This window comes from Chiloscyllium punctatum, chromosome 49, assembly GCF_047496795.1.
Source record: "Chiloscyllium punctatum isolate Juve2018m chromosome 49, sChiPun1.3, whole genome shotgun sequence".
In the NCBI taxonomy this organism is placed as follows: Eukaryota; Metazoa; Chordata; class Chondrichthyes; order Orectolobiformes; family Hemiscylliidae; genus Chiloscyllium; species Chiloscyllium punctatum.
Genome location: NC_092787.1, coordinates 57,024,837 through 57,044,851, shown reverse-complemented (window position 1 = coordinate 57,044,851; position 20,015 = coordinate 57,024,837). Strand labels below are relative to the sequence as shown.

General features: G+C 39.1%; 2 protein-coding genes across 2 annotated transcripts in view; one reads left to right on the top strand and one right to left on the bottom strand.

The window, feature by feature from the left end:
- LOC140469291 (uncharacterized) overlaps window positions 1-20,015 on the bottom strand; it is a 78,483-nt gene that overhangs the window by 6,415 nt on the left and 52,053 nt on the right. Inside the window, exon 9 of the mRNA XM_072565646.1 lies at window positions 578-696. Coding sequence (XP_072421747.1) covers window positions 578-696 — 119 coding nt within the window. The remainder of the gene's footprint in view (window positions 1-577; window positions 697-20,015) is intronic.
- LOC140469209 (kelch-like protein 9) lies at window positions 4,202-19,705 on the top strand. The gene is made up of 4 exons (XM_072565523.1): window positions 4,202-4,846; window positions 9,322-9,574; window positions 17,236-17,396; window positions 18,870-19,705. Exons 1-4 carry the CDS (start codon window positions 4,364-4,366, stop codon window positions 19,233-19,235), a joined length of 1,263 nt encoding a protein of 420 aa, XP_072421624.1. The 5' UTR covers window positions 4,202-4,363; the 3' UTR covers window positions 19,236-19,705.

The following is a 20,015-nucleotide window of genomic DNA, read 5'->3' as shown; positions in this document are numbered from 1 at the left end:
CATCATCACTTCCTCAAAGTACCCGAATTTGTGAGATAAGATTTTCCCTGCACAAAGTCATGCTGACTACAGTAGTAAATTCATTCCTTTCCAAATGTGAGTAAATCGTGTTCCTATGAATCTGCTCACCGGCCTATAATTTCCTGGATTATCCTGGTTGCCGTTCTTAAGCAAAGAAACAACACTGACTATTCTTCAGTCTTCTCCAGAGGATACAAAGATCTCTGTCAAGGACCCAGCATATTCCTCCCTTGACTCCCTCATTATCCTGGAATCGATCCCATCAGGTCCTAGGGACTTAGCTATCTTAATGTTTTTCAAGAAACCCAACACCACCGAATAAAAACCGAGAACACTGCAGCTGCTGCAAATCACAGACAAAAATAGAAATTGCTAGAAAAGCTTAGCAGGTCTTGAAGCATTTGTGGAGAGAAATTACAATTAATCTTTTTGGGTCAAATGATCGTCAGAACTTTCTCCACGTAAGTGTACATTTCCCTTTGATATATGACATTAATTTGGGAAGACATTCTTTAAAATCTTTATGAAATATGATGAAATTGACAAGTGTTGGTACCTGAAAATCCCATGCTTGACTTGAAGAGCCTAAGCCACATCCTGTCGGATCAGAACAATGTATGTACTCCGAGTAAATATCAAAACATTTCTTTGTCCCAGTTGAATTGTAAAACATCCCTATTAAAGGTAGAGTTTAAAAGTTGGAAAAAATATATACCAATAATATTTCATTCACTCAATAATCTCTTCAACTGACAATTGACAGCTCTTTACATTTGGAAATTGCCAGCATCTTGACAGTTATAGCTAATAACGCGGTGCCAATATTTTAAAAAGATGGTAAGAAAAACCCAGGGAACTGTAGACTAGTAAACCTGATATCAGTGGTACACAAGTTGGAGGGGAATCTGAGTAAGAGGATTTGGAATAGCCAGATGGGTTTGTTCATGGGAAATCCTATCTCACAAACATAATTTTTTGAAAAAACTGACAAAGAGGATGGAATGAAGGCAGAAGGACTTTGTCTATATGGGCTTCGGACAGGAATTTGACAAGGTTCCGCACGGTAAACTGGTTAACAAGATAATGTCACATGGAATACCGGGAGAACTAGCCATTTGGATACAAAATTGGCCCAGTGGATGGTTGCTTCTCAGACTGGAGATATGTGACCAGCGACGTGCTGCAAGGATCAGTGCTGGGTTCACTGCTTTTTGTCATATATATAAATTATTTGGATGTGAATATAGGAGATATGATTAGTAAATTTGTAGGTGACACCAAAATTGGTGCTGTAGTGGACAGTGAAGGAGGTTACTTCATAGTACAATGGGACCTTAATCAGATGGACCAAGGAGTAGCAGATGGGAGTTGAGTCTAGATAAATGTGAGGTGCAAATCAAGACAGGATTGATACACTCAATGGTAAGGTCCGGGGAAGTGTTGCAAAACAAAGAGACATTGGAGTTCCTTGAAAGCGGAGTTGTGGTAGACAGGGTAGTGAAAGTGATGTTTAGTATGCTTGCCTTTTTCTCGGCGCATTGACCAATAAAGAGTTGGAAGGTTATGTTGAGGCTATACAGGACATTGGTAAGCCACTTTTAAAATAACTGCATTCAATTCTGATCTCCCTGCTATAGGAAAGATTTTGTTAAACTCAAAAGTGTTCAGAAAAGATTTGCAAGGATGGTGCTAGAGTTGGAGGGTTTGAGCTACAGAGAGATTTTGAAAAGGCCGAGGCTATTTTCCCTGGAGCACTGGAGGCTGAAGTGACCTTATTGAGGTTTATAAGATCATGAGGGACACGGACAGGGCGAATAGTCAAGACCTTCTACCCAAAACTGGAGGGCATAGGTTTAGGGTGAGAGGGCAAAGATTTTGAAAGGACCTAAGGGGCAACAATGATGAGGGATGCAAACTTGCTTTCTTCAGGTTTCGGGTATTTTTTAAAAAACTGCAGAGAAAAGGGTACCAGAGGTCCAAAAGGTGCCAGCTATATAGTTCACGCCCACAAGCAGTTTAGCTAGATGGGAACCATTTACATACTTGGCAAGCAGAAGACCTTTGCCACTATTCCACAGACCCATCAGCTAGTTGAATTGCACTTTGCACGTACTCCCTGGTGCCAGTTTATCTGCAACTCAGCTTTTTCCACTGGTTGAATAAACTGTAAATAATACTTGGTAGCTTTGAAGAAATATCAATGATTCCTTCCACAATCCTTCATTTTAAACAATCTTTTTCCCATTTCAGTCCATAATCAAACAGAGAAAAGTAAAAAGATACGGCTTTACATTATACAGAAGATTAATTATTGAAATGCGACTGCATTCTCAGTTTAGCAGTATATTTCTCAATATGTTTGCACAATACAGTTCAAATAAATGGTAACTTGCAAAGACAACTCCAAAATCAGTGGATAGGTAAGTTTTGGCATTGGGAAAAGCTTCAAAAGCTGCAGTAAGGCTGTTATTGAAGTTTATTTTCAATATAAACAATGATTTCAAAGCCTCTGCAATAGTTCAGATTTTGGTTTTTATTCTTTACTGCAAGCCCAATATCAATAAATAAGAAAAATGCCGAAAATGGGCTCTCACCTATTTGCACTAATAATTTGTTTTTAAAAAAACACAATGAAAGGCTGACAAATCTAACACAGATCTGTAAACTAGGGCAGTTCATAATTCAACCAGAGATGAAATCCAGTCCTTGTCCGGCAGTACTTCAACTGCCAAATATTACTTTATAACAAGTAGCAAGCATTCTTTGCACATTATTCAACCTCCTTTTATTTGCAAAAACATTAAACAGGTATTTTAACATTCAGAAATAACCTACGGAACGTTGAATGCAAACTGTGTTAGTCATACAACATGCCTGAATTTGTATTTAATTTGTAGAGTTAAACATTTAGACATGCCCAGGCAAGTACACTGACATTGTTATAACTGAACAACAAAACATGATTGAAACTAAGCAGCAAATCAGAAAGCGTCCCATTCTGGTCACAAGGCTAAAAATGTCAGTATGACAAAGTAAACAACAAACCTGGGCATTTAGTGCTACAGCACAGGACAACTGGCTGCTGACAACAATCAAGAGACAGAATTGCGTTCTATATAATGGGACACTTTCAACAACTTTACTAGTTGAACATCTCCATAACTACAGATCAATGAAGCAGAAAGGAAACACAATATAGGAAACGCAACAAAGGATTCCCGAAGAAGGGCTTATGCCCGAAACGTCGATTCTCCTGCTCCTTTGATGCTGCCTGACCTGCTGCGCTTTTCCAGCAACACATTTTTAAGCTCTGATCTCCAGCATCTGCAGTCCTCACTTTCTCCTAACAAAGGATACCTTCTCAGGATTACAGAATACCGTGAACTAGTGGCAGATTGTGAGTTCAGCAACATAACTATATTGTAGTTGAACGTATGCTTTAGTGCTCAAAGTATCAAAACTAAACTGTAAATAATTAAACACTTATCTTTGAAAGATTTCACAGTGACTTAATACCCACTGCATATTGTTTGTGACTTATACTTCACAACTAGTAATCATGTAATCTCTGCAGTCTGTCCAGATCATCTTCACTATGAGTATAGTGGCCCCAATAGATGTCTTGATTTTAAGGTTGTGGAACTTTTAAAGGATCATTATGCCATAGCATGATTAAAGTGTCTGGTTCTACCTAAACTGGAGTTTCTTATAACAAAGGAAACAACTGAAAGCAGATTAGAAACCAGGACACTAAAGAAGATTTTTTTTTCTATGTAGAAAAATGTCTACTAGTTTTGAAGACAGTGTGGAGCACCAACAACTTATTTCAGAGGCCTATCCTTCCAGATTACTTGAGGGGCTTCTCAATTTACGGATACAGAATATTCTGTGCGACATTATGCTGGAGGCTGAAGGAGTTATCTTTTCTGCACACAAAGTCATTCTTGCATCTGCGAGTAGTTATTGCAAATTAATATTAGAGTGCCAACATACTAAATGCATTAGGTTGAATGTCACTGCAAAAGGACTCAAGCACTTGTTGGATTTCATTTATTCAAACAGATTAGACCTTACTATAGATAATATTGAAGATGTATTAAAAGCAGCAGAGAATTTGCTGGTTCAAGATGCAATCACATTATGCTTTCGATTCCTTGAAGAAAATCTCAACCACAGAAGCAGCTTGGATATCTTCAAAATTACTCAAAAATTTGAGCCAGAGGAGTTAAGACAAAAAGCATTTTTGTATCCGAGTCAACATTATAAACATATACTAGAAAATCCTTGTCATCTGGTACAACTAGACAAAGCAACTCTGTGCAGAATTCTGGAGAACAATGATATGCAAGAATACAGTGAACTTGAACTATTTAATTGTGCAACCTTGTGGCTGCATCACGATAAGAACAGACTGAAAGATGCAGCTTATGTTCTGAAAAGAATTCGATTCTGCCTCATTTCAGCTTTGGATTTACAGGAATATATTCAAGAAATCTCAATTATGAAAACTGATTCCCAGTGCAATAAATACCTCCAGGATGCACTTAGTTACCATTCACAGTTACATGCTCAGCCTATATTGCTATCTAAGCATGCACAGATTCGGTCAAACTCTGCTAACATGTTGATCCTTGGAGGTCGGACAACAAATAACTACGTTTGCAGAGATATGTGGGTTGCTGATGAGCCTGGCAGTTGTTGGAGAAAACTGGGGGAAATGCCTATTCCATTGTACAATCACGGGATAGTGGTTGTGAATAATTTTGTATTTGTTTTAGGTGGGCAAAACAGATTCGATGCCACTGGAAATCATCCATCAAATGAGGTACACTCGCATTGACTTTTTAAAAAGTGCTTCATAGGGTTATTTCTCAGTCTGCTTGCATTTTAGTCCAATATGTTCCCAACATTTAACCACCTGGTGTGGAGGTGGCACTGACAGAAAGGACTTCCTTGTGGATTTGGCTTAATGTCCAGCCAGATGTTGATAGTGTGCACTATGTGTTAGGCCTAGCTGCAGAAGGTGTCCAACGGGAGACTTGAGGTTTTCCATGATGTTGAGCAGAACTAGAATTTATAGTGAACATAAATAGTTTTTTTAAAAAAGGAAATCGGAAAGATGTTGTGAAACTTAAAGGGTTCAGAAAAAATTTACAATGTTGCCAGCGTTGGAGGATTTGAGCTATAGGGATAGGCTGAACAGGCTGGGGCTGTTTTCCCTGGAGTGCCAGAGGCTGAAGGGTGACCTTATAGAAGTTTACAAAATCATGAGGGGCATGGATAGGATAAATAGACAAAGTCTTTTCCTTGGGGTGGTGGAGTCCAGAACGAGAGGGCATAGGTTTATGGTGAGAGGGGAAAGATATAAAAGAGACCTAAGGGGCAACTTTTTCACACAGAGGGTGGTACGTGTATGAAATAAGCTACCAGAGGAAGTGGTGGAGGCTGGTACAAATGCAACATTTAAAAAGCATTTGGATGGGTATATGAATAGGAAGGGTTTGGAGGGATATGTGCCGGGTGCTGGCAGGTGCGACTAGATTGGGTCGGGATTTCTGGTCGGCATGGACAGATTGGACCAAAGGGTCTGTTTCCATGCTGTACATCTCTATGATTCTATGACTTTATCTAAGATTTCATTAGTAGCATTCCTGCATAACAGGACATTTTTGGTAGACTGTTTTTGGATCAATGACACAAGTATCTGCTATGGGTTGATTATGAGAAGCACATTTTCAGGAAGCTTTCCACTATGGCTTGTGGTATAACTGGAAACAGTCCGACTTATGAGAAGAATCAGATTGCCAGACGTTGTGTCCTAAAGTTGGTGTTTCTGAGCTTTACATTGATCAGATTCCCTACAGTGTGGAAACAGGCCCTTCGGCCCAACAAGTCCACATCAACCCTCCGAAGAGGAACCCACCCAGACCCATTTTCCTCTGACTAATGCACCTAACACTATGGGCAATTTAGCATGGCCAATTCACCTGACTGGCACATCTTTGGAATGTGGGAGGAAACCAGAGCACCTGGAGGAAACCCACGCAGACACGGGGAGAATGTGCAAACTCCACACAGACAGCTGCCCAAGGCTGGAATTGAACCTGGGTCCCCGGTGCTGAGAGGCAGCAGTGCTAACCACTGAGCCACCACGCCGCCCGTAACTTGACAGTATAAGTTGTGTACAACTTATACTGATATACCTCACTTCATTTGCAATTAACTTTCTTTGACAAATTCATATACTTGCTAACTTGAGATTTAAAATTAGCGATGACTACCACAACTGTTTCAGAATTAAAAGGTCAGTGATAGGTGCACACTAATAATACTCAGGTGTCACCGCTCTCTAAGCATATTTGGCAATTTTCCCGTCAAAAGAATTTTGCAATCTAATTTTGATCCCATCCCCCTGTGGCTGCTCTCAGAGATTGAACTTGATAGTATATGACCTATCTGCTTTATGGTTGGGAGATGGAGTGCTTACAAAATTAGAGGAGTTTAGAATGGAATCAAATGCAAGTCTGGAGTTTTTGACATGTTTGAACTTGGAACATAACAAAGATATGGATGAGGGTTTTAGTGTTGATGAGGTTAGGCAAAGTTGCATTGGGGAGATGAAAATAAGTAAATTTGATCATCATGAGTTTGGGAGTTCAGAACTAGAAGGCGTAAGCTTAGGGCAAGAAGGAAAAGATTTAGACAGGACCTAAGGGACAACTTTTTCACGCAGAGGGTGGTGCATATATGGAATAAGCTGCCAGAGGAAATGGTAGAGGCTGGTATAATTACAACATTTAAAAGACATCTGGATAGGTACATAAATAAGAAGGGTTGAGGGGGATATGGGCCAACTGAGAGCAAATGGGACTAGATTAATTTAGGATATCTTGTCAGCATGGAAGAATTGGACTGAAGGGTCTGTTTCCGGGCTGTACATCTTCATGACTCTAATTGACCCAAATCTGAACTGGATTAGCCGTATAAATACTGTGACTACACGAGCATGTCAGAGGTTAAGAATTCTGCAGTGGCAAACGCATCTCCTGACTGTCCAAAGCCTGTGCGTTATCTACAAGGTACAAATCTGGAATGTAATGGTACTCTCCCCACAAGTCTAGATTAGTGCAGCTCCAATAACATTCAAGAAGCTTGACACCATCCAGGTCAAAGCAACCCACATGACTGGTATCACATTTACAAACATCTATTCCTTCCACAACTGATATTCAGTGGCAGTCTGTAATAAGATGCACGACAGAAATTCACCGAAGGCCCTTAGATGGCATCTTCGAAACTAACGTCCATTTCCAGCTAGAAGGATGGGGTAGCAGATTTGTGGAATCAGCATCACCTGCAACTTCACCGCCAAGCCACTCACCATCCTGACTTGGAAATGTATTGCTGTTCTGTTGGTCCAAATGAGTTTAAATCCTAGAACTCTCATTTGGGTCTACCTGCACAAGGACTGTAGCAGTTCAAAAAGGCAGCTCTTCACACTTCAAGAGTTATCAGAGATGAAAATAAATGCTGACCCAGCTAGCAATGCCCACTTGCCATGATTGAGAGAAAAAAAGCTAAATTTAGACTTGCGTAGTGCTGCTCAGGCAGAAAAGGCCTTGAAAAAGAATTATGTAATTATGGCAAATTGAGTTAACACAGTGTGATGAAGGTATGTATGTGCTGTATTCAGTTAGGAGTCTGCATTACACATGGAGTGTTACCTTATTCCAGAATGTTTCAGATTAAAATCAAAGAGGTACGGCTTCACTAGAAACAACATAGTCAGAGAATGTTTCATTTGTTGGCAAAAGTAATGTGCAAACAGAATCCAGAATCAAAGTTTCTCAACAAACGCAATGCTAACTTAATTTTCATTATAAAAAAATTAAACGTTTCTAGACGTGAAGTGTAATATTTTGGAAAAACTATTTTAATGCATTTAAAATTGGTCTATTGTTAACTATTAACCAATAAACCTAAGATTCTGTAAGCACCCTGACTGCTGCACAGGCCGAATGTAGCAAAGACCATGAGACATGGGGTCACTGCAAAAATTCTTTGAAGAAGCTTTGTTGATGGCACTTGATGACAAACTATCAAAGATAATGCTATCGAACAGGTCCTCTACTAGCCCTGTCGCAATAGTGAAACGATGTATGACACACTAAGAGCTAAGATTGTTGGGTATTGAAACACCGACCAAAGGGTGATTCTTAGTCAGTACTGATTCAGTTGATCTTAGCCAGGAGAGCACTTCAAGGATTACAACTGACGAGAACAATCAGAGTTAGGGAGAGGAAAAAACAAACAAAAGAAAATAATTCTGCCAGGATTCACAATCCAGGTTGTCATTCAATAATCTGGAATGCAAAATGTTATGTGGTGTTACATGGCAAAATTACAATTAGGCACAGCTATGACATTCATTTAGGGTCTAAATTAGAGTGGTGATGGAAAAGCACAGCCAGTCAGGCAGAATCCGAGGATTTTCCTGCTCCTCGGATGCTGCCTGACTGGCTGTGCTTTCCCAGCACCACTCTAACCTAGACTCTGATTTCCAGCATCTGTAGTCCTCACTTTTGCCAAAGACATTCATTTAGATAACCCATTATATTACCTGAGGCCATCAAATGCTCAAAGGGTCTTGACATACCACAGATTCCCTTTAGTGTGGAAACAGGTCATTTAGCCCAGACAACACAGCAACCCTCCAAAAAGTATCTCACACAGACCCAACCCACAGCCCCATCCCTGTAACACTGCATTTAACACGGCTAGTCCACCTTGCCTACACATTCCTGGACACTATGGGTAATCCTGCATGGCCAAGCCACCTAACCTGCATATCTTTTGACTGTGGAAAGAAACCAGATCACCGAGAGGAAACCCACGTGAACACTGTGAGAATGTGCAAATCTCACAAATTCACCCGGGGTTGAATCAAACCTGGGTTCCTCGTACTGTGAGACAGCAGTGTTAACCACTGTGCCGATAACATACCTCTGTAAAAGACAAAACAAAAAGTTGGTAACCGAGAACCAAAGTCTGTTAATAAGCAACGGAAGTTAACAAAACATACATCAATCAAAATCTCAAAAAGGAATATAAAGCATATCAGGAGGTTGTACATGCCTTTCGTAAATGTTACATAATTTCCTTAACTATTAACACAGAGTTTTCTGAATATCAGCGACACTTCATATAAACTGCGCCAGCATTTACTTTGGGAAAAAACAATTCCAATGTTAAAATATTTCTGCCAAGGTATTTGTTACATTGTTTCTTTTCTTTCTCCAGGTATTTCGGTTTGATCCAAGGAATAGCACATGGCTTCAGGTTGCTGGCATGCTGGAAAGCCGCACACGGTTTTATGTGGATGCAATTTCAGACCACATTATTTCTGTGGCAGGCGGAACACTTCTAGGTCACCTCACAAATACAGTGGAAGAATACAAGCCTGAAGAGAATAAGTGGGAGCTTGTAGCTTCTTTTCCAGCAGCAGTGGCAGATCACACTGGAGCTGTACATAAAGGCATTCTATACATTTCAGGTCAGGCTAAAGGAAGAAGAAATAAAAAAAAGCTACATGCTACTTAGAACATGGTATTCCCAAGTTTCTTCTGCACTGTATACTCTGCTTGCAAGCAGGTCTTTGGTTTGTAGTAGTCTTTTCATTCTCTCTATCCTGTGCCTTCTGTCAATTTGCCAATAGCTTCTTTCTATTTTCATTCCATCCAACACTGGTATTTTCCTTTCTCATTAAATTCAAGATTTCTCTCTGTAACATCCCTTACAAATCAGATTCCTACATGATCTGCCAAGACCCTCTGCCTTTTTCTAATTATGTTCAAAAATATATCTGTTCATTCACTCACTGTCCATAAAGGGAGGGATTTTTTTTACAGCAAGAGCATAACTGGATAAACAAATCAGAGATATGAGTAAAAATTTGCAACTGATCAGTATATCCACTAAGCATGTAAGAATACAAAAGCACATAACTAATTAACTACACTACAGAATGCTAGACATTAAAGATACAGAGGAATATTACCACTACAGTGCTGAAGCCAAATCAAACAAAGACTGATATTACCTGCACTAAGGCAGTTAGCTACGCCACTTCAGTCTAAGTATTCTCTTTAGTATAGGGTCTTCTCATCATTAATGCTGGCCTGCAGTTATCACCGGCTATCAGGTAAAGCATCACTCCTTTCATACCCTTTCTAAAATAAAGATAGCTCGAGTCAACTGCAATCACCTTCTGGCCTTTTTAAAGGCATGATTATATTTCCTTTATTAGTTGTCAGGGATGATCAAGTCCCTCAATGGTCTCTCCTTTTGCTTATCCCATTAATGGCCTGACTTTGCAACTCTGCTCAGCTTGTGTATTCCAGTAAGGCAGATCCAGTCATACTATGAAATTGGGCCTGAACTGCAGGGTATATGGCTGTACTCTCCGAAGTACTTAATCATTTGTTACATTTTTTGTCCAGAAAATCCCTTCAGTTATCTTCCAAAATGGTTCAGAAGGTTGATCTCATTTTTTCTGTAAGGTTCATCAGTCACATCCTTACAAAACAAGTAACTTGTTCAGCTGTTTATTCAAATTTTCAGTCAGCAAATCTCTTAGCAAATATGGTCTTCTCACTGCTATCCTTCTCACTTGTTCTATGTGCAGATATTAGGCTTCCTAAACATTTTAATTCTTACATCTACTCTAGTTCTCTTCCTATGATTATTTCTTGGTTGATTGACAAACGAAGTGTTGCATATCTGCCAATGTTCACTTTCATTCCAAAGTTTGTGCCTGTTGTTCTAAATCTATATGAATAGAATTGTTATAATCCTTCTTTTGTGCTTGTTACTACTGCTTTGTTATTTACAAATTTAATTGATATCATTCAACGTACAATCTAACACTAGATTGTACAGGCACAAATTTTCCAATGCCAGGTATTCATTCCTGCTATGTAACTAGGAGTTGCACTTCAAGACCCTGAGGAACTTCTGATATAGCTTTTCCAAGGAAACTGCTCAAGAAATTGAAGATTCCAACAGCCAGTTAGTTCCCTTACCCTGAAAGTAATTATTTAAATCAGATAGCTCACAGTAATTCCAATTGAGGGTCACTTAACCTGAAACATTAACTCCAATTTCTCTGCACAGATACTGCCAAACTTAGCTTTTTCAAAAATGTCATTACGTTGCCAATTGTAATATACTGTGTGACCTAAGATACGGTTTACAAGGGAAAAGGAAAGAAGGGAAAAGTAAAATGGGTGTAACCTGCAGAAGGTCAACTACTAGAAACAATGTTATTATTAGGAATATTTGCCAATTCACCAAAATTGAACATACTAGCTTAGAACAAAAAAAAACTCATACGAATATAAAACACAATTCTTCCAACTGCAAAACATACCTTGGTGTAGTTGTTCAACTTTCATAATTTTGATTAGCCTTTAAAACAAACTGATCACTAGTTACCACACTGACGATTCAAAGCTGCTGTTTTATATCAGACACTGGTATTTTGTTATGTACATTAATGCGTACTCTAGCAACATATAAAATTGAAAACCTGCATCCTTTTATTTAAACCCCCTGGCTCTCTATTGCTGTAACCTCAATTAGCCCTGAAAGTTGATTTTAGTTTTGTACATACAAGTTTTCCTTTGCAGTATCATTGGCATCCTTCAGTTAGATTAGATTAGATTCCCTACAGTGTGGAAACAGGCCCTTCGGCCCAACCAGTCCACACTAACTCTCCGAAGAGTAATCCAACCAGACCCACTTCCCTCTGACGAATGCACCTAACACTATGGGCAATTTAGCATGGCCAACTCATCTGACCTGCACATCTTTGAACTGTTGTTGAATACTAAAGTTTTTCAAGATGTAACACAAAACCTCTGAACCAATATTGGCCGCCAAGCCCTAACGACGATGTCAAACTTTGCCCAATAATGTTACTTTGAAGCACCTTGAAATATTTTTACTAAATTCAATTTGCAATTGTGCTGTTGCATATAGTTAGTAGGGAAATATGTTCTTTGTTTTACATGCTGCAGTATGAACGCTTTGGTTTCTGTCATTTTTAAGGCTCTGCCCAGTGTTTATTTGTTTCTTCCTGGTTTTCTTTAGATTTAGAGATGTAATATGGCAGCAACTGGAGTACTATTGCTTTAGTTTTCTCAGGCATCCAATGTTGCTTCGCTTTTGAGTCCAGTAATCAGTTCTAACGCACAATTAAATTCGCCTCTGGGTCTGTCACCTATTTTTAAATATCTCCTCCGACCATGGAGTCATAGAGATGTACAATATGGAAACAGACCCTTCGGTCCAACCCATCCGTGCCGACCAGATATCCCAACCCAATCTAGTCCCACCTACTAGCACCCAGCCCATATCCCTCCAAACCCTTTCTATTCATATACCTATCCAAATGCCTCTTAAATGTTGCAACTGTACCAGCCTCCACCATTTCCTCTGGCAGCTCATTCCATACATGTACCACCCTCTGTGTGAAAAAGTTGCCCCTTAGGCCTCTTTCCTATGCCCTGTAGTTCTGGACTCCCCTAACCCAGGGAAAAGACTTTGTCTATTTATCCTATTCATGCCCCTCATAATTTTGTAAATCTCTATAAGGTCACCCCTGAGCCTCCGATGCTCCAGAGAAAACAGCCAAAGCCTGTTCAGCCTCTCCCTATAGCTCAAATCCACCAACCCTGGCAACATCCTTGTCAATCTTTTCTGAACCCGTTCAAGTTTCACAACATCCTTGCGATAGCAAGGAGACCAGAATTGCATGCGATATTCCAAAATTGGCCTAACCAATGTCCTGTACAGCCGCAACATGACCTCCCAACTCTTGTACTCAATACTCTGACCAATAAAGGAAAGCATACCAAACGCCTTCTTCACTGTCCTGTACACTTTCAAGGAGCTATGAACCTGCACTCCAAGGTTTCTTTGTTCAGCAACACTCCCTAGAACCTTACCATTAAGTGCACAAATCCTGCTAAGATTTGCTTTCCCAAAATCAGCACCTCGTATTTATCTGAATTAAACTCCATCTGCCACTTCTCAGCCCACTGGACCATATGATCAAGATCCCGTAAGTAATCTGAGGTAATCTTCTTCACTCTCCACTACACCTCCAACTTTGGTGTCATCTGCAAACTTACTAACTATACCTCTTATGCTCACATCCAAATCATTTACATAAATGACGAAAAGTAAAGGACGCAGCACCGATCCTTGTGGCACTCCACTGGTCACAGGCCTCCAGTCTGAAAAACAACCCTCCACCACCACTCTCTATCTTCTACCTCTGAGCCAGTTCTGTATCCAAATGGCTACTTCTCCCTATATCCGTGAGATCGAACCTTGCTAACCAGTCTCCCATAGGGAACGTTGACGGACATCTTACTGAAGTACATATAGGTCATATCTACCGCTCCGCCCTCATCAATTCTCTTTGTTACTTCTTCAAAAATCTCAATCAAGTTCGTGAGACATGATTGCCCACGCACAAAGCCATGCTGACTACCCCTAATCAGTCTTTGCCTTTCCAAATACATGTAGATCCTGTCCCTCAGGATTCCCTCCAACAACTTGCCCACCACCGACGTCCGGCTCACTGGTCTATAGTTCCCTGGCTTGTCCTTACCACCCTTCTTAAACAGTGGCACCACATTAGCCAACCTCCAGTCTTCCGGCACCTCACCTGTAACTATCGATGATACAAATATCTGAGCAAGAGGCCCAGCAATTACTTCTCTAGCTTCCCACAGAGTTCTAGGGTACACTTGATCAGGTCCTGGGGATTTATCCACCTTTATACATTTCAAGACAGTCAGCACTTCCTTCTCTGTAATATAGACATTTTTAAAGGTGTCACCATCTATTTCCCTACATTCTAGATCTTCCATTTCCTTTTCCACAGTAAATACTGATGTAAAATACTTGTTTAGTATCTCCCCCATTTTCTGTGGCTCCACAAAAAGGTCACCTTGTTGATCTTTGAGGGGCCCTATTCTCTCCCTAGTTACCCTTTTGTCCTTAATGTATTTGTAAAAACCCTTTGGATTCTCCTTAACTCTATTTGCCAAAGTCATCTCATGTCCTCTTTTTGCCATCCTGATTTCCCTCAAGTATACTCCTACTGCCTTTATACTCGAAGGATTCACACAATCTCTCCTGCCTACACCTGACATATGTTTCCTTCTTTTTCTTAACCAAACTCTCAATTTCTTTAGTCATCCAGCATTCCCTATACCTACCAGCCTTTCCTTTCACCCTAACAAGAATATACTGTCTCTGGATTCTCGTTATCTCATTTCTGAAGGCTCCCCATTTTCCAGCCGTTTCTTTACCTGCAAACACCTGCCCCCAATCAGCTTTTGAAATTTCTTGCTTAATACCATCAAAATTGGCCTTTCTCCAATTTAGAACTTCAGCTTTTAGATCTGGTCTATCCTTTTCCATCACTATTTAAAATCTAATAGAAGTATGGTCGCTGGCACCAAAGTGCTCCCACACTGACACCTCAGTCACCAGCTCTGCCTTGTTTCCCAAGAGTAGGTCAAGTTTTGCAGCTTCTCTAGTCGGTACATCCACACACTGAATCAGAAAATTTTCTTGTACACACTTAACAAATTGCTCTCCATCTTAACCCTTAGACTGGGACTGCCATAGTGTTATGTTTGGAAAATTAAAATCCCCTACCATAACCACCCTATTATTCTTACGATAGCTGAGATCTTCTTACAAGTTTGTTTCTCAATTTCCGTCTATTAGGGGGTCTATAATACAATCCCAATAAGGTGATCATCCCTTTCTTATTTCTCAGTTCCACCCAAATAACTTCCCTGAATGTATTTCTAGAAATATCCTCCCTCAGTACAGCTGTAATGCTATTCCTTATCAAAAACGCCACTCCCCCTCCTCTCTTGCCTCCCTTTCTGTAGCATTTGTAGCCTGGAACATTAAGCTGCCAATCCCTGAGCCATGTTTCTGTAACTGCTATGATACCCCAGTACAGTGTTCCTAACCATGCCTTGAGTTCATCTGCCTTCCCTGTTAGGCTCCTTGCATCAAAATAAATGCAGTTTAATTTATTAGTCCTACCTTGTCCCTGCCTGCCCGACTCACTTCTGTTCTCAACTGTACCAGTCTGAGATTGATCTCTTCCCTCACTATCTCAGTGGGTTCGACCACCCCCCCCCCCCCCCCTTACTAGTTCAAATCCTCCTGAGCAGTTCTAGCAAATAATGGCAGGGAGATTTCTAGAGATGCTCAAGAGGACTTAAACTAGTAGGGTGGGGGGGCTGGGACCAGGGAGATAGTGAGGAAAGAGATCAGAGACTGGTACAGTTGAGAACAGAAGCGAGTCAAACAGTCAGGGCAGGCAAGGCCAAGGTAGGACCAATACATTAAACTGCATTTATTTCAATTCAAGGGGCCTAACAGGGAAGGCAGATGAACTCAGTGCATGGTTAGGAACATGGGACTGGGATATCATAGCAATTACAGAAACATGGCCTAGGGATGGGCAGGACTGGCAGCTTAATGTTCCAGGATACAAATGCTACAGGAAGGATAGAAAGGAAGGCAAGAAAGGACGGGGAGTGGCGTTTTTGATAAGGGTCGGAATTACAGCTGTACCGAGGGAGGATATTCCTGGAAATACATCCAGGGAGGTTACTTGGGTGGAACTGAGAAATAAGAAAGGGACGATCACCTTATTGGGATTGTATTATAGACCCCTTAATAGACAGAGGGAAATTGAGAAACAAACTTGTAAAGTGATCTCAGTAAGAATAATAGGGTGGTTATGGTAGGGGATTTTAACTTTCCAAACATCAACTGGGACTGCCAGAGTGTTAAGGGACACCCTCTTTATTCCTCATATTGCATTAAAGAGGTTTTTCACATTTTTAAGTTTAGAAGACAACACAACACAGTTGTACTTTGAAATAATGTTTATTTTGCTGCATATTCTAGCATTATGATGTGGTCTGTAATATCTTGCTTTCATGTTGCTATCCTCTTCACAGCTTTAAAAATATTCAACATAAATTCTGCCTCAGTCATCCTTCCAAACTTTAAAAGCAAGGTGACAAATTTCATGAAGAGAAACTACGAATAAATTAGGAGTAATTTTTTTTAAAATCCAAAATTCAAGCAGAATAAATAATAATTGCAAGTCTAGGGAAACCAAGCAAGCTGAACACAATTAGATAGAAAAATAAAAATAAAATTTAGTTCAAATGCACCTTTGGGTAACAATATCAAGTCAAAGATCAGGCTTTTGGAAGAGATCAGAAGAATTCAGTGGTCAATTTATTTTTCCACATTCTTTTTAATTGTGGGACCTATACATTGACGTATTATAGTGCTGCTCATTATTGTTAAATTGATTACCAAGCAACTTTTCACGTACATAACTTATTGGCATCTGCGCCTTACTATCTAGCTAGAGAATCCATATGGGAAACACTGCATTACTTTCAGTAAGATTTTCATTGAGGACAAAGCATCCCAATCACATTGGAAATTGAAGAATGTTCAATGACAGAAGTAGGCAACAACTCACCAAACCTCTTTTTATGGATGATTGAGATGCTGGTGTTGGACTGGGGTGGACAAAATTAAAAATCACACACCACCAGGTTATAGTCCAACAGGTTTATTTGGAAGCACAAAAATATGGAACGCTTCACAAATGCAAATTTGTGAAGAATTCCATACTTTTGTGCTTCCAAATAAACCTGTTGGACTATAGCCTGGTGTTGTATCCTTTTACGGAATCTTCCAAATGTCTATCGCTAAAATTTAAAGGCAATAAATAAATAAGAACATTGCCATGGTGAGTTAGAACTATTCCTTCACCATCACTGGATCAAAATCCTGGAACTCTCCTCCGAACAGTACTGTCAGTACACCTGCACAAGTTGTGCTGCAGCAGTTCAAGGAAGCAATCAACTAGCACATTCTCAAAAGTAAGCTTGGATTGTTCAATAAATGCTGGTCTAGTCAATGGTGCCACGAACCACAGAAAAAGAAATACCCCTTCTGTGTTGTAAGATTTTATTCTAATCACATATAGATGATATTTGAAACTGTACATTCAGAAAACTGTATTCTGCAAGAAACTTACACAATTGCTATTGTATGTATTAACTACATTATTATGACCATTAGGTGGATACACAGCAGGAAAAGTTGTAAAATATCTGTACAGCTACCTCCCAAGATTGCAACGATGGATCGTTAACCAGTCCATGTCATTTTCCCGTTGTGACCATGGCATGGCTACCATCGGAGATAAAATATTCTGTGTAGGCGGAAGGACTTTAAACTCTGTGAGTTTTAAAACCTTGTCATCACTTAAAATTTAAAGCATTTTTGTATATTAAGAAAAGTTCAATAAGAATGAACTTTTCCAACAGCGTTTACCAATATTTCAATCAAAATGAGATAAACAAAGACTGCATTCTCAAGGCCTTTGGGATTTAATTACATCCTGCAGACCTGCTCATATTATTTTAAATAATTAATATTTATTAAGATGAAAGCATTCATAAACTATATACCTATATGGATTGTGAGCGGTTTCTGATGCCATTATACTGTCACTGCCACCAAGTGCTATATCGATCACGTTCAAATAATAGAAAATTATAAAAGACATTAATTTTTAGATAACAGGTATCCAGAGATCACTAAATTGTAGCTTCAAGTAGTTGCTGTATACCAGCATCTAAATTGCTCAAAAGTGCCTGATGAGATTGGCAATGAATTGAGTATAGTATGTTCATGTACAAGTTTAAAAAGAAATCAAAAAACTTTGCTTCTTTAGCAGGATACCAAACTGGCACGTCAAAGACACTGTGCTCAAATTCATCGAAAACTGCTTAAGGCAAAAGTTCAAGTAATTACAATCTGCTAAACTAACATCTCAAATATGTTAATGACATTTAACGTTTGTCTTTATAACTCTCCTGAATACTCTTTCCCAATTGCATGCAACCTAGAACCTCCCTATAAAAGGACTTTGGCTACACAGAACTGTTTTAGCATGTAAAACAGGAAATACAAATATTTTAACTGAATCATAACACTGCCACATGTATCATAAAATGATGACAATGCTGTTAATCAACATCAAACTGCTCAGCATCCTTAAACATCAAATTCACAGAACATTTGTTCACTATGCTCAGCCGTAATAATTTAAGTTACCAAAGTAGCAAATAGCCAGGTTTGGCAGAGTGCACAAACACTGGGAATCACCATGGTTTTTCTACAATGCTTGTCTTTTGTGTTAGCTTAGCTAACTAAGGAAAATGTGCAGAAATGAAGACAGAATATATTTTAACAGTGAACTGATATTAAATTACCAACTTAATTACAAAACTCTTAACAAATTCTGGTGATGTTAACAGAAACAATGATAATTTAGTGCTATTAGTTGCATGAAAGATTTAAAATTTAGAAATAAATTTTAATTCAAAAGGATTCTTTCTCACAGCTAGACTCAAAGCCAGGTAACCAAGAAGGAAGCATGCAGAACAACTATTTGGCACGCTAATGTAAACTAGCCAAAAACATACATTGAAAAAAAAAAGGCAATGTTTTCAAATTATCTGGCTTTAAAAAAAAGCTTTTAAAAAAGACATTAAAAAATTCCTAATTTAAATTGTTTAAAAAAGGTGTTTTGAAAACTCGTGCATTAACTTATATTGTGAAAAGGTTGTGACTAGTTAATTAGAAAGAAAAAAATGTTGGAATGTTATTTTCTTGTAGCTTAACTGAAATTTGTTCATTTCTTCCAGTCAGATGAGTGGTTCCAGGTAAATGAAACAGAATATTACAGCCCTGCAGCTGACCAGTGGACCACACTCAAAGTATCAAGTTTTGACTGCAGTCAATTTAGCATCTCTGTGCACAGTTCCAAACTCTACATCACTGGTGGAGGATCTCTTCGTCAAATGACCAAAAAGGACAGTGTTTTCATCTATGATCCAGAAGCCAAGCGTTGGGGAAGAGCAGGTGCCTTACCTCTGCCATTGATGGACCATACTGCCTGCATGGTTAAACTTTCTGGGGAGGTTTTACACAAGTTAAAAAATGAGGAATGCGCACATCCACTCCTTGGAACAAAAAAGAGTTCCACTCTCAATCTATACGTAACTGATTAATATATGAACGATACAAAAATCAAAAGTACATATGGTAAGGATTATACATCGATAATCAAGTCAAGGAAAGTTAGTGGCTTGCCTTATATCTACGAATGCTTGTGCTCAAATAAAGATGAACGTATGCACAAGTAACTTTATAAAGTCAAATTCCTGGAACTCAAACTATGAATTAAAATATTTCCCTTGTTGGAAAATAAAATGAGTCAAATCTGTTGTACCATTTGATATCAGCACATGACTACTACTGACTGAGAAACTGGTTTACAGCATAAGGAAAGCTGACATGCATGTAGTTTTAAAGTGTACAATAAGTAACCATATACTGTATCCAGTGAAGAGTATTTTGTAATTGGACAACCACTACATCCAGCTTTTGATCATAAGACAATACACGTCATTAAACGTTGTGCAAAAACCTCTTTTAAACAAGGAATGATAAGTTATATTGAATCAAATAATTTACAAAATCTTGCATCTCTAACATCTTTCACTCTTAGTTTAAATGTTCATATTATGTTATTTTTAATTTGAGAATTTGGGTTCTACGGTAGAGGGAAAAGAGAGTTTCTTCTTAATTCCCCAAGCTTAAAATTTTTGAGAAGGATATTGTGTAATTTTGAACAGTTGAAATAGCATTTACAAGAAGTCATTGATTTGACGTAAACGAACAATAGCAAAAACTAAGTAATTTGCTGACCTGTGTTTTATCACCCAGAGAGAGTAACAGACATAGATAGGGGCTCAGAAGAGGTTCATTCATAGGAGACATCTAGAATC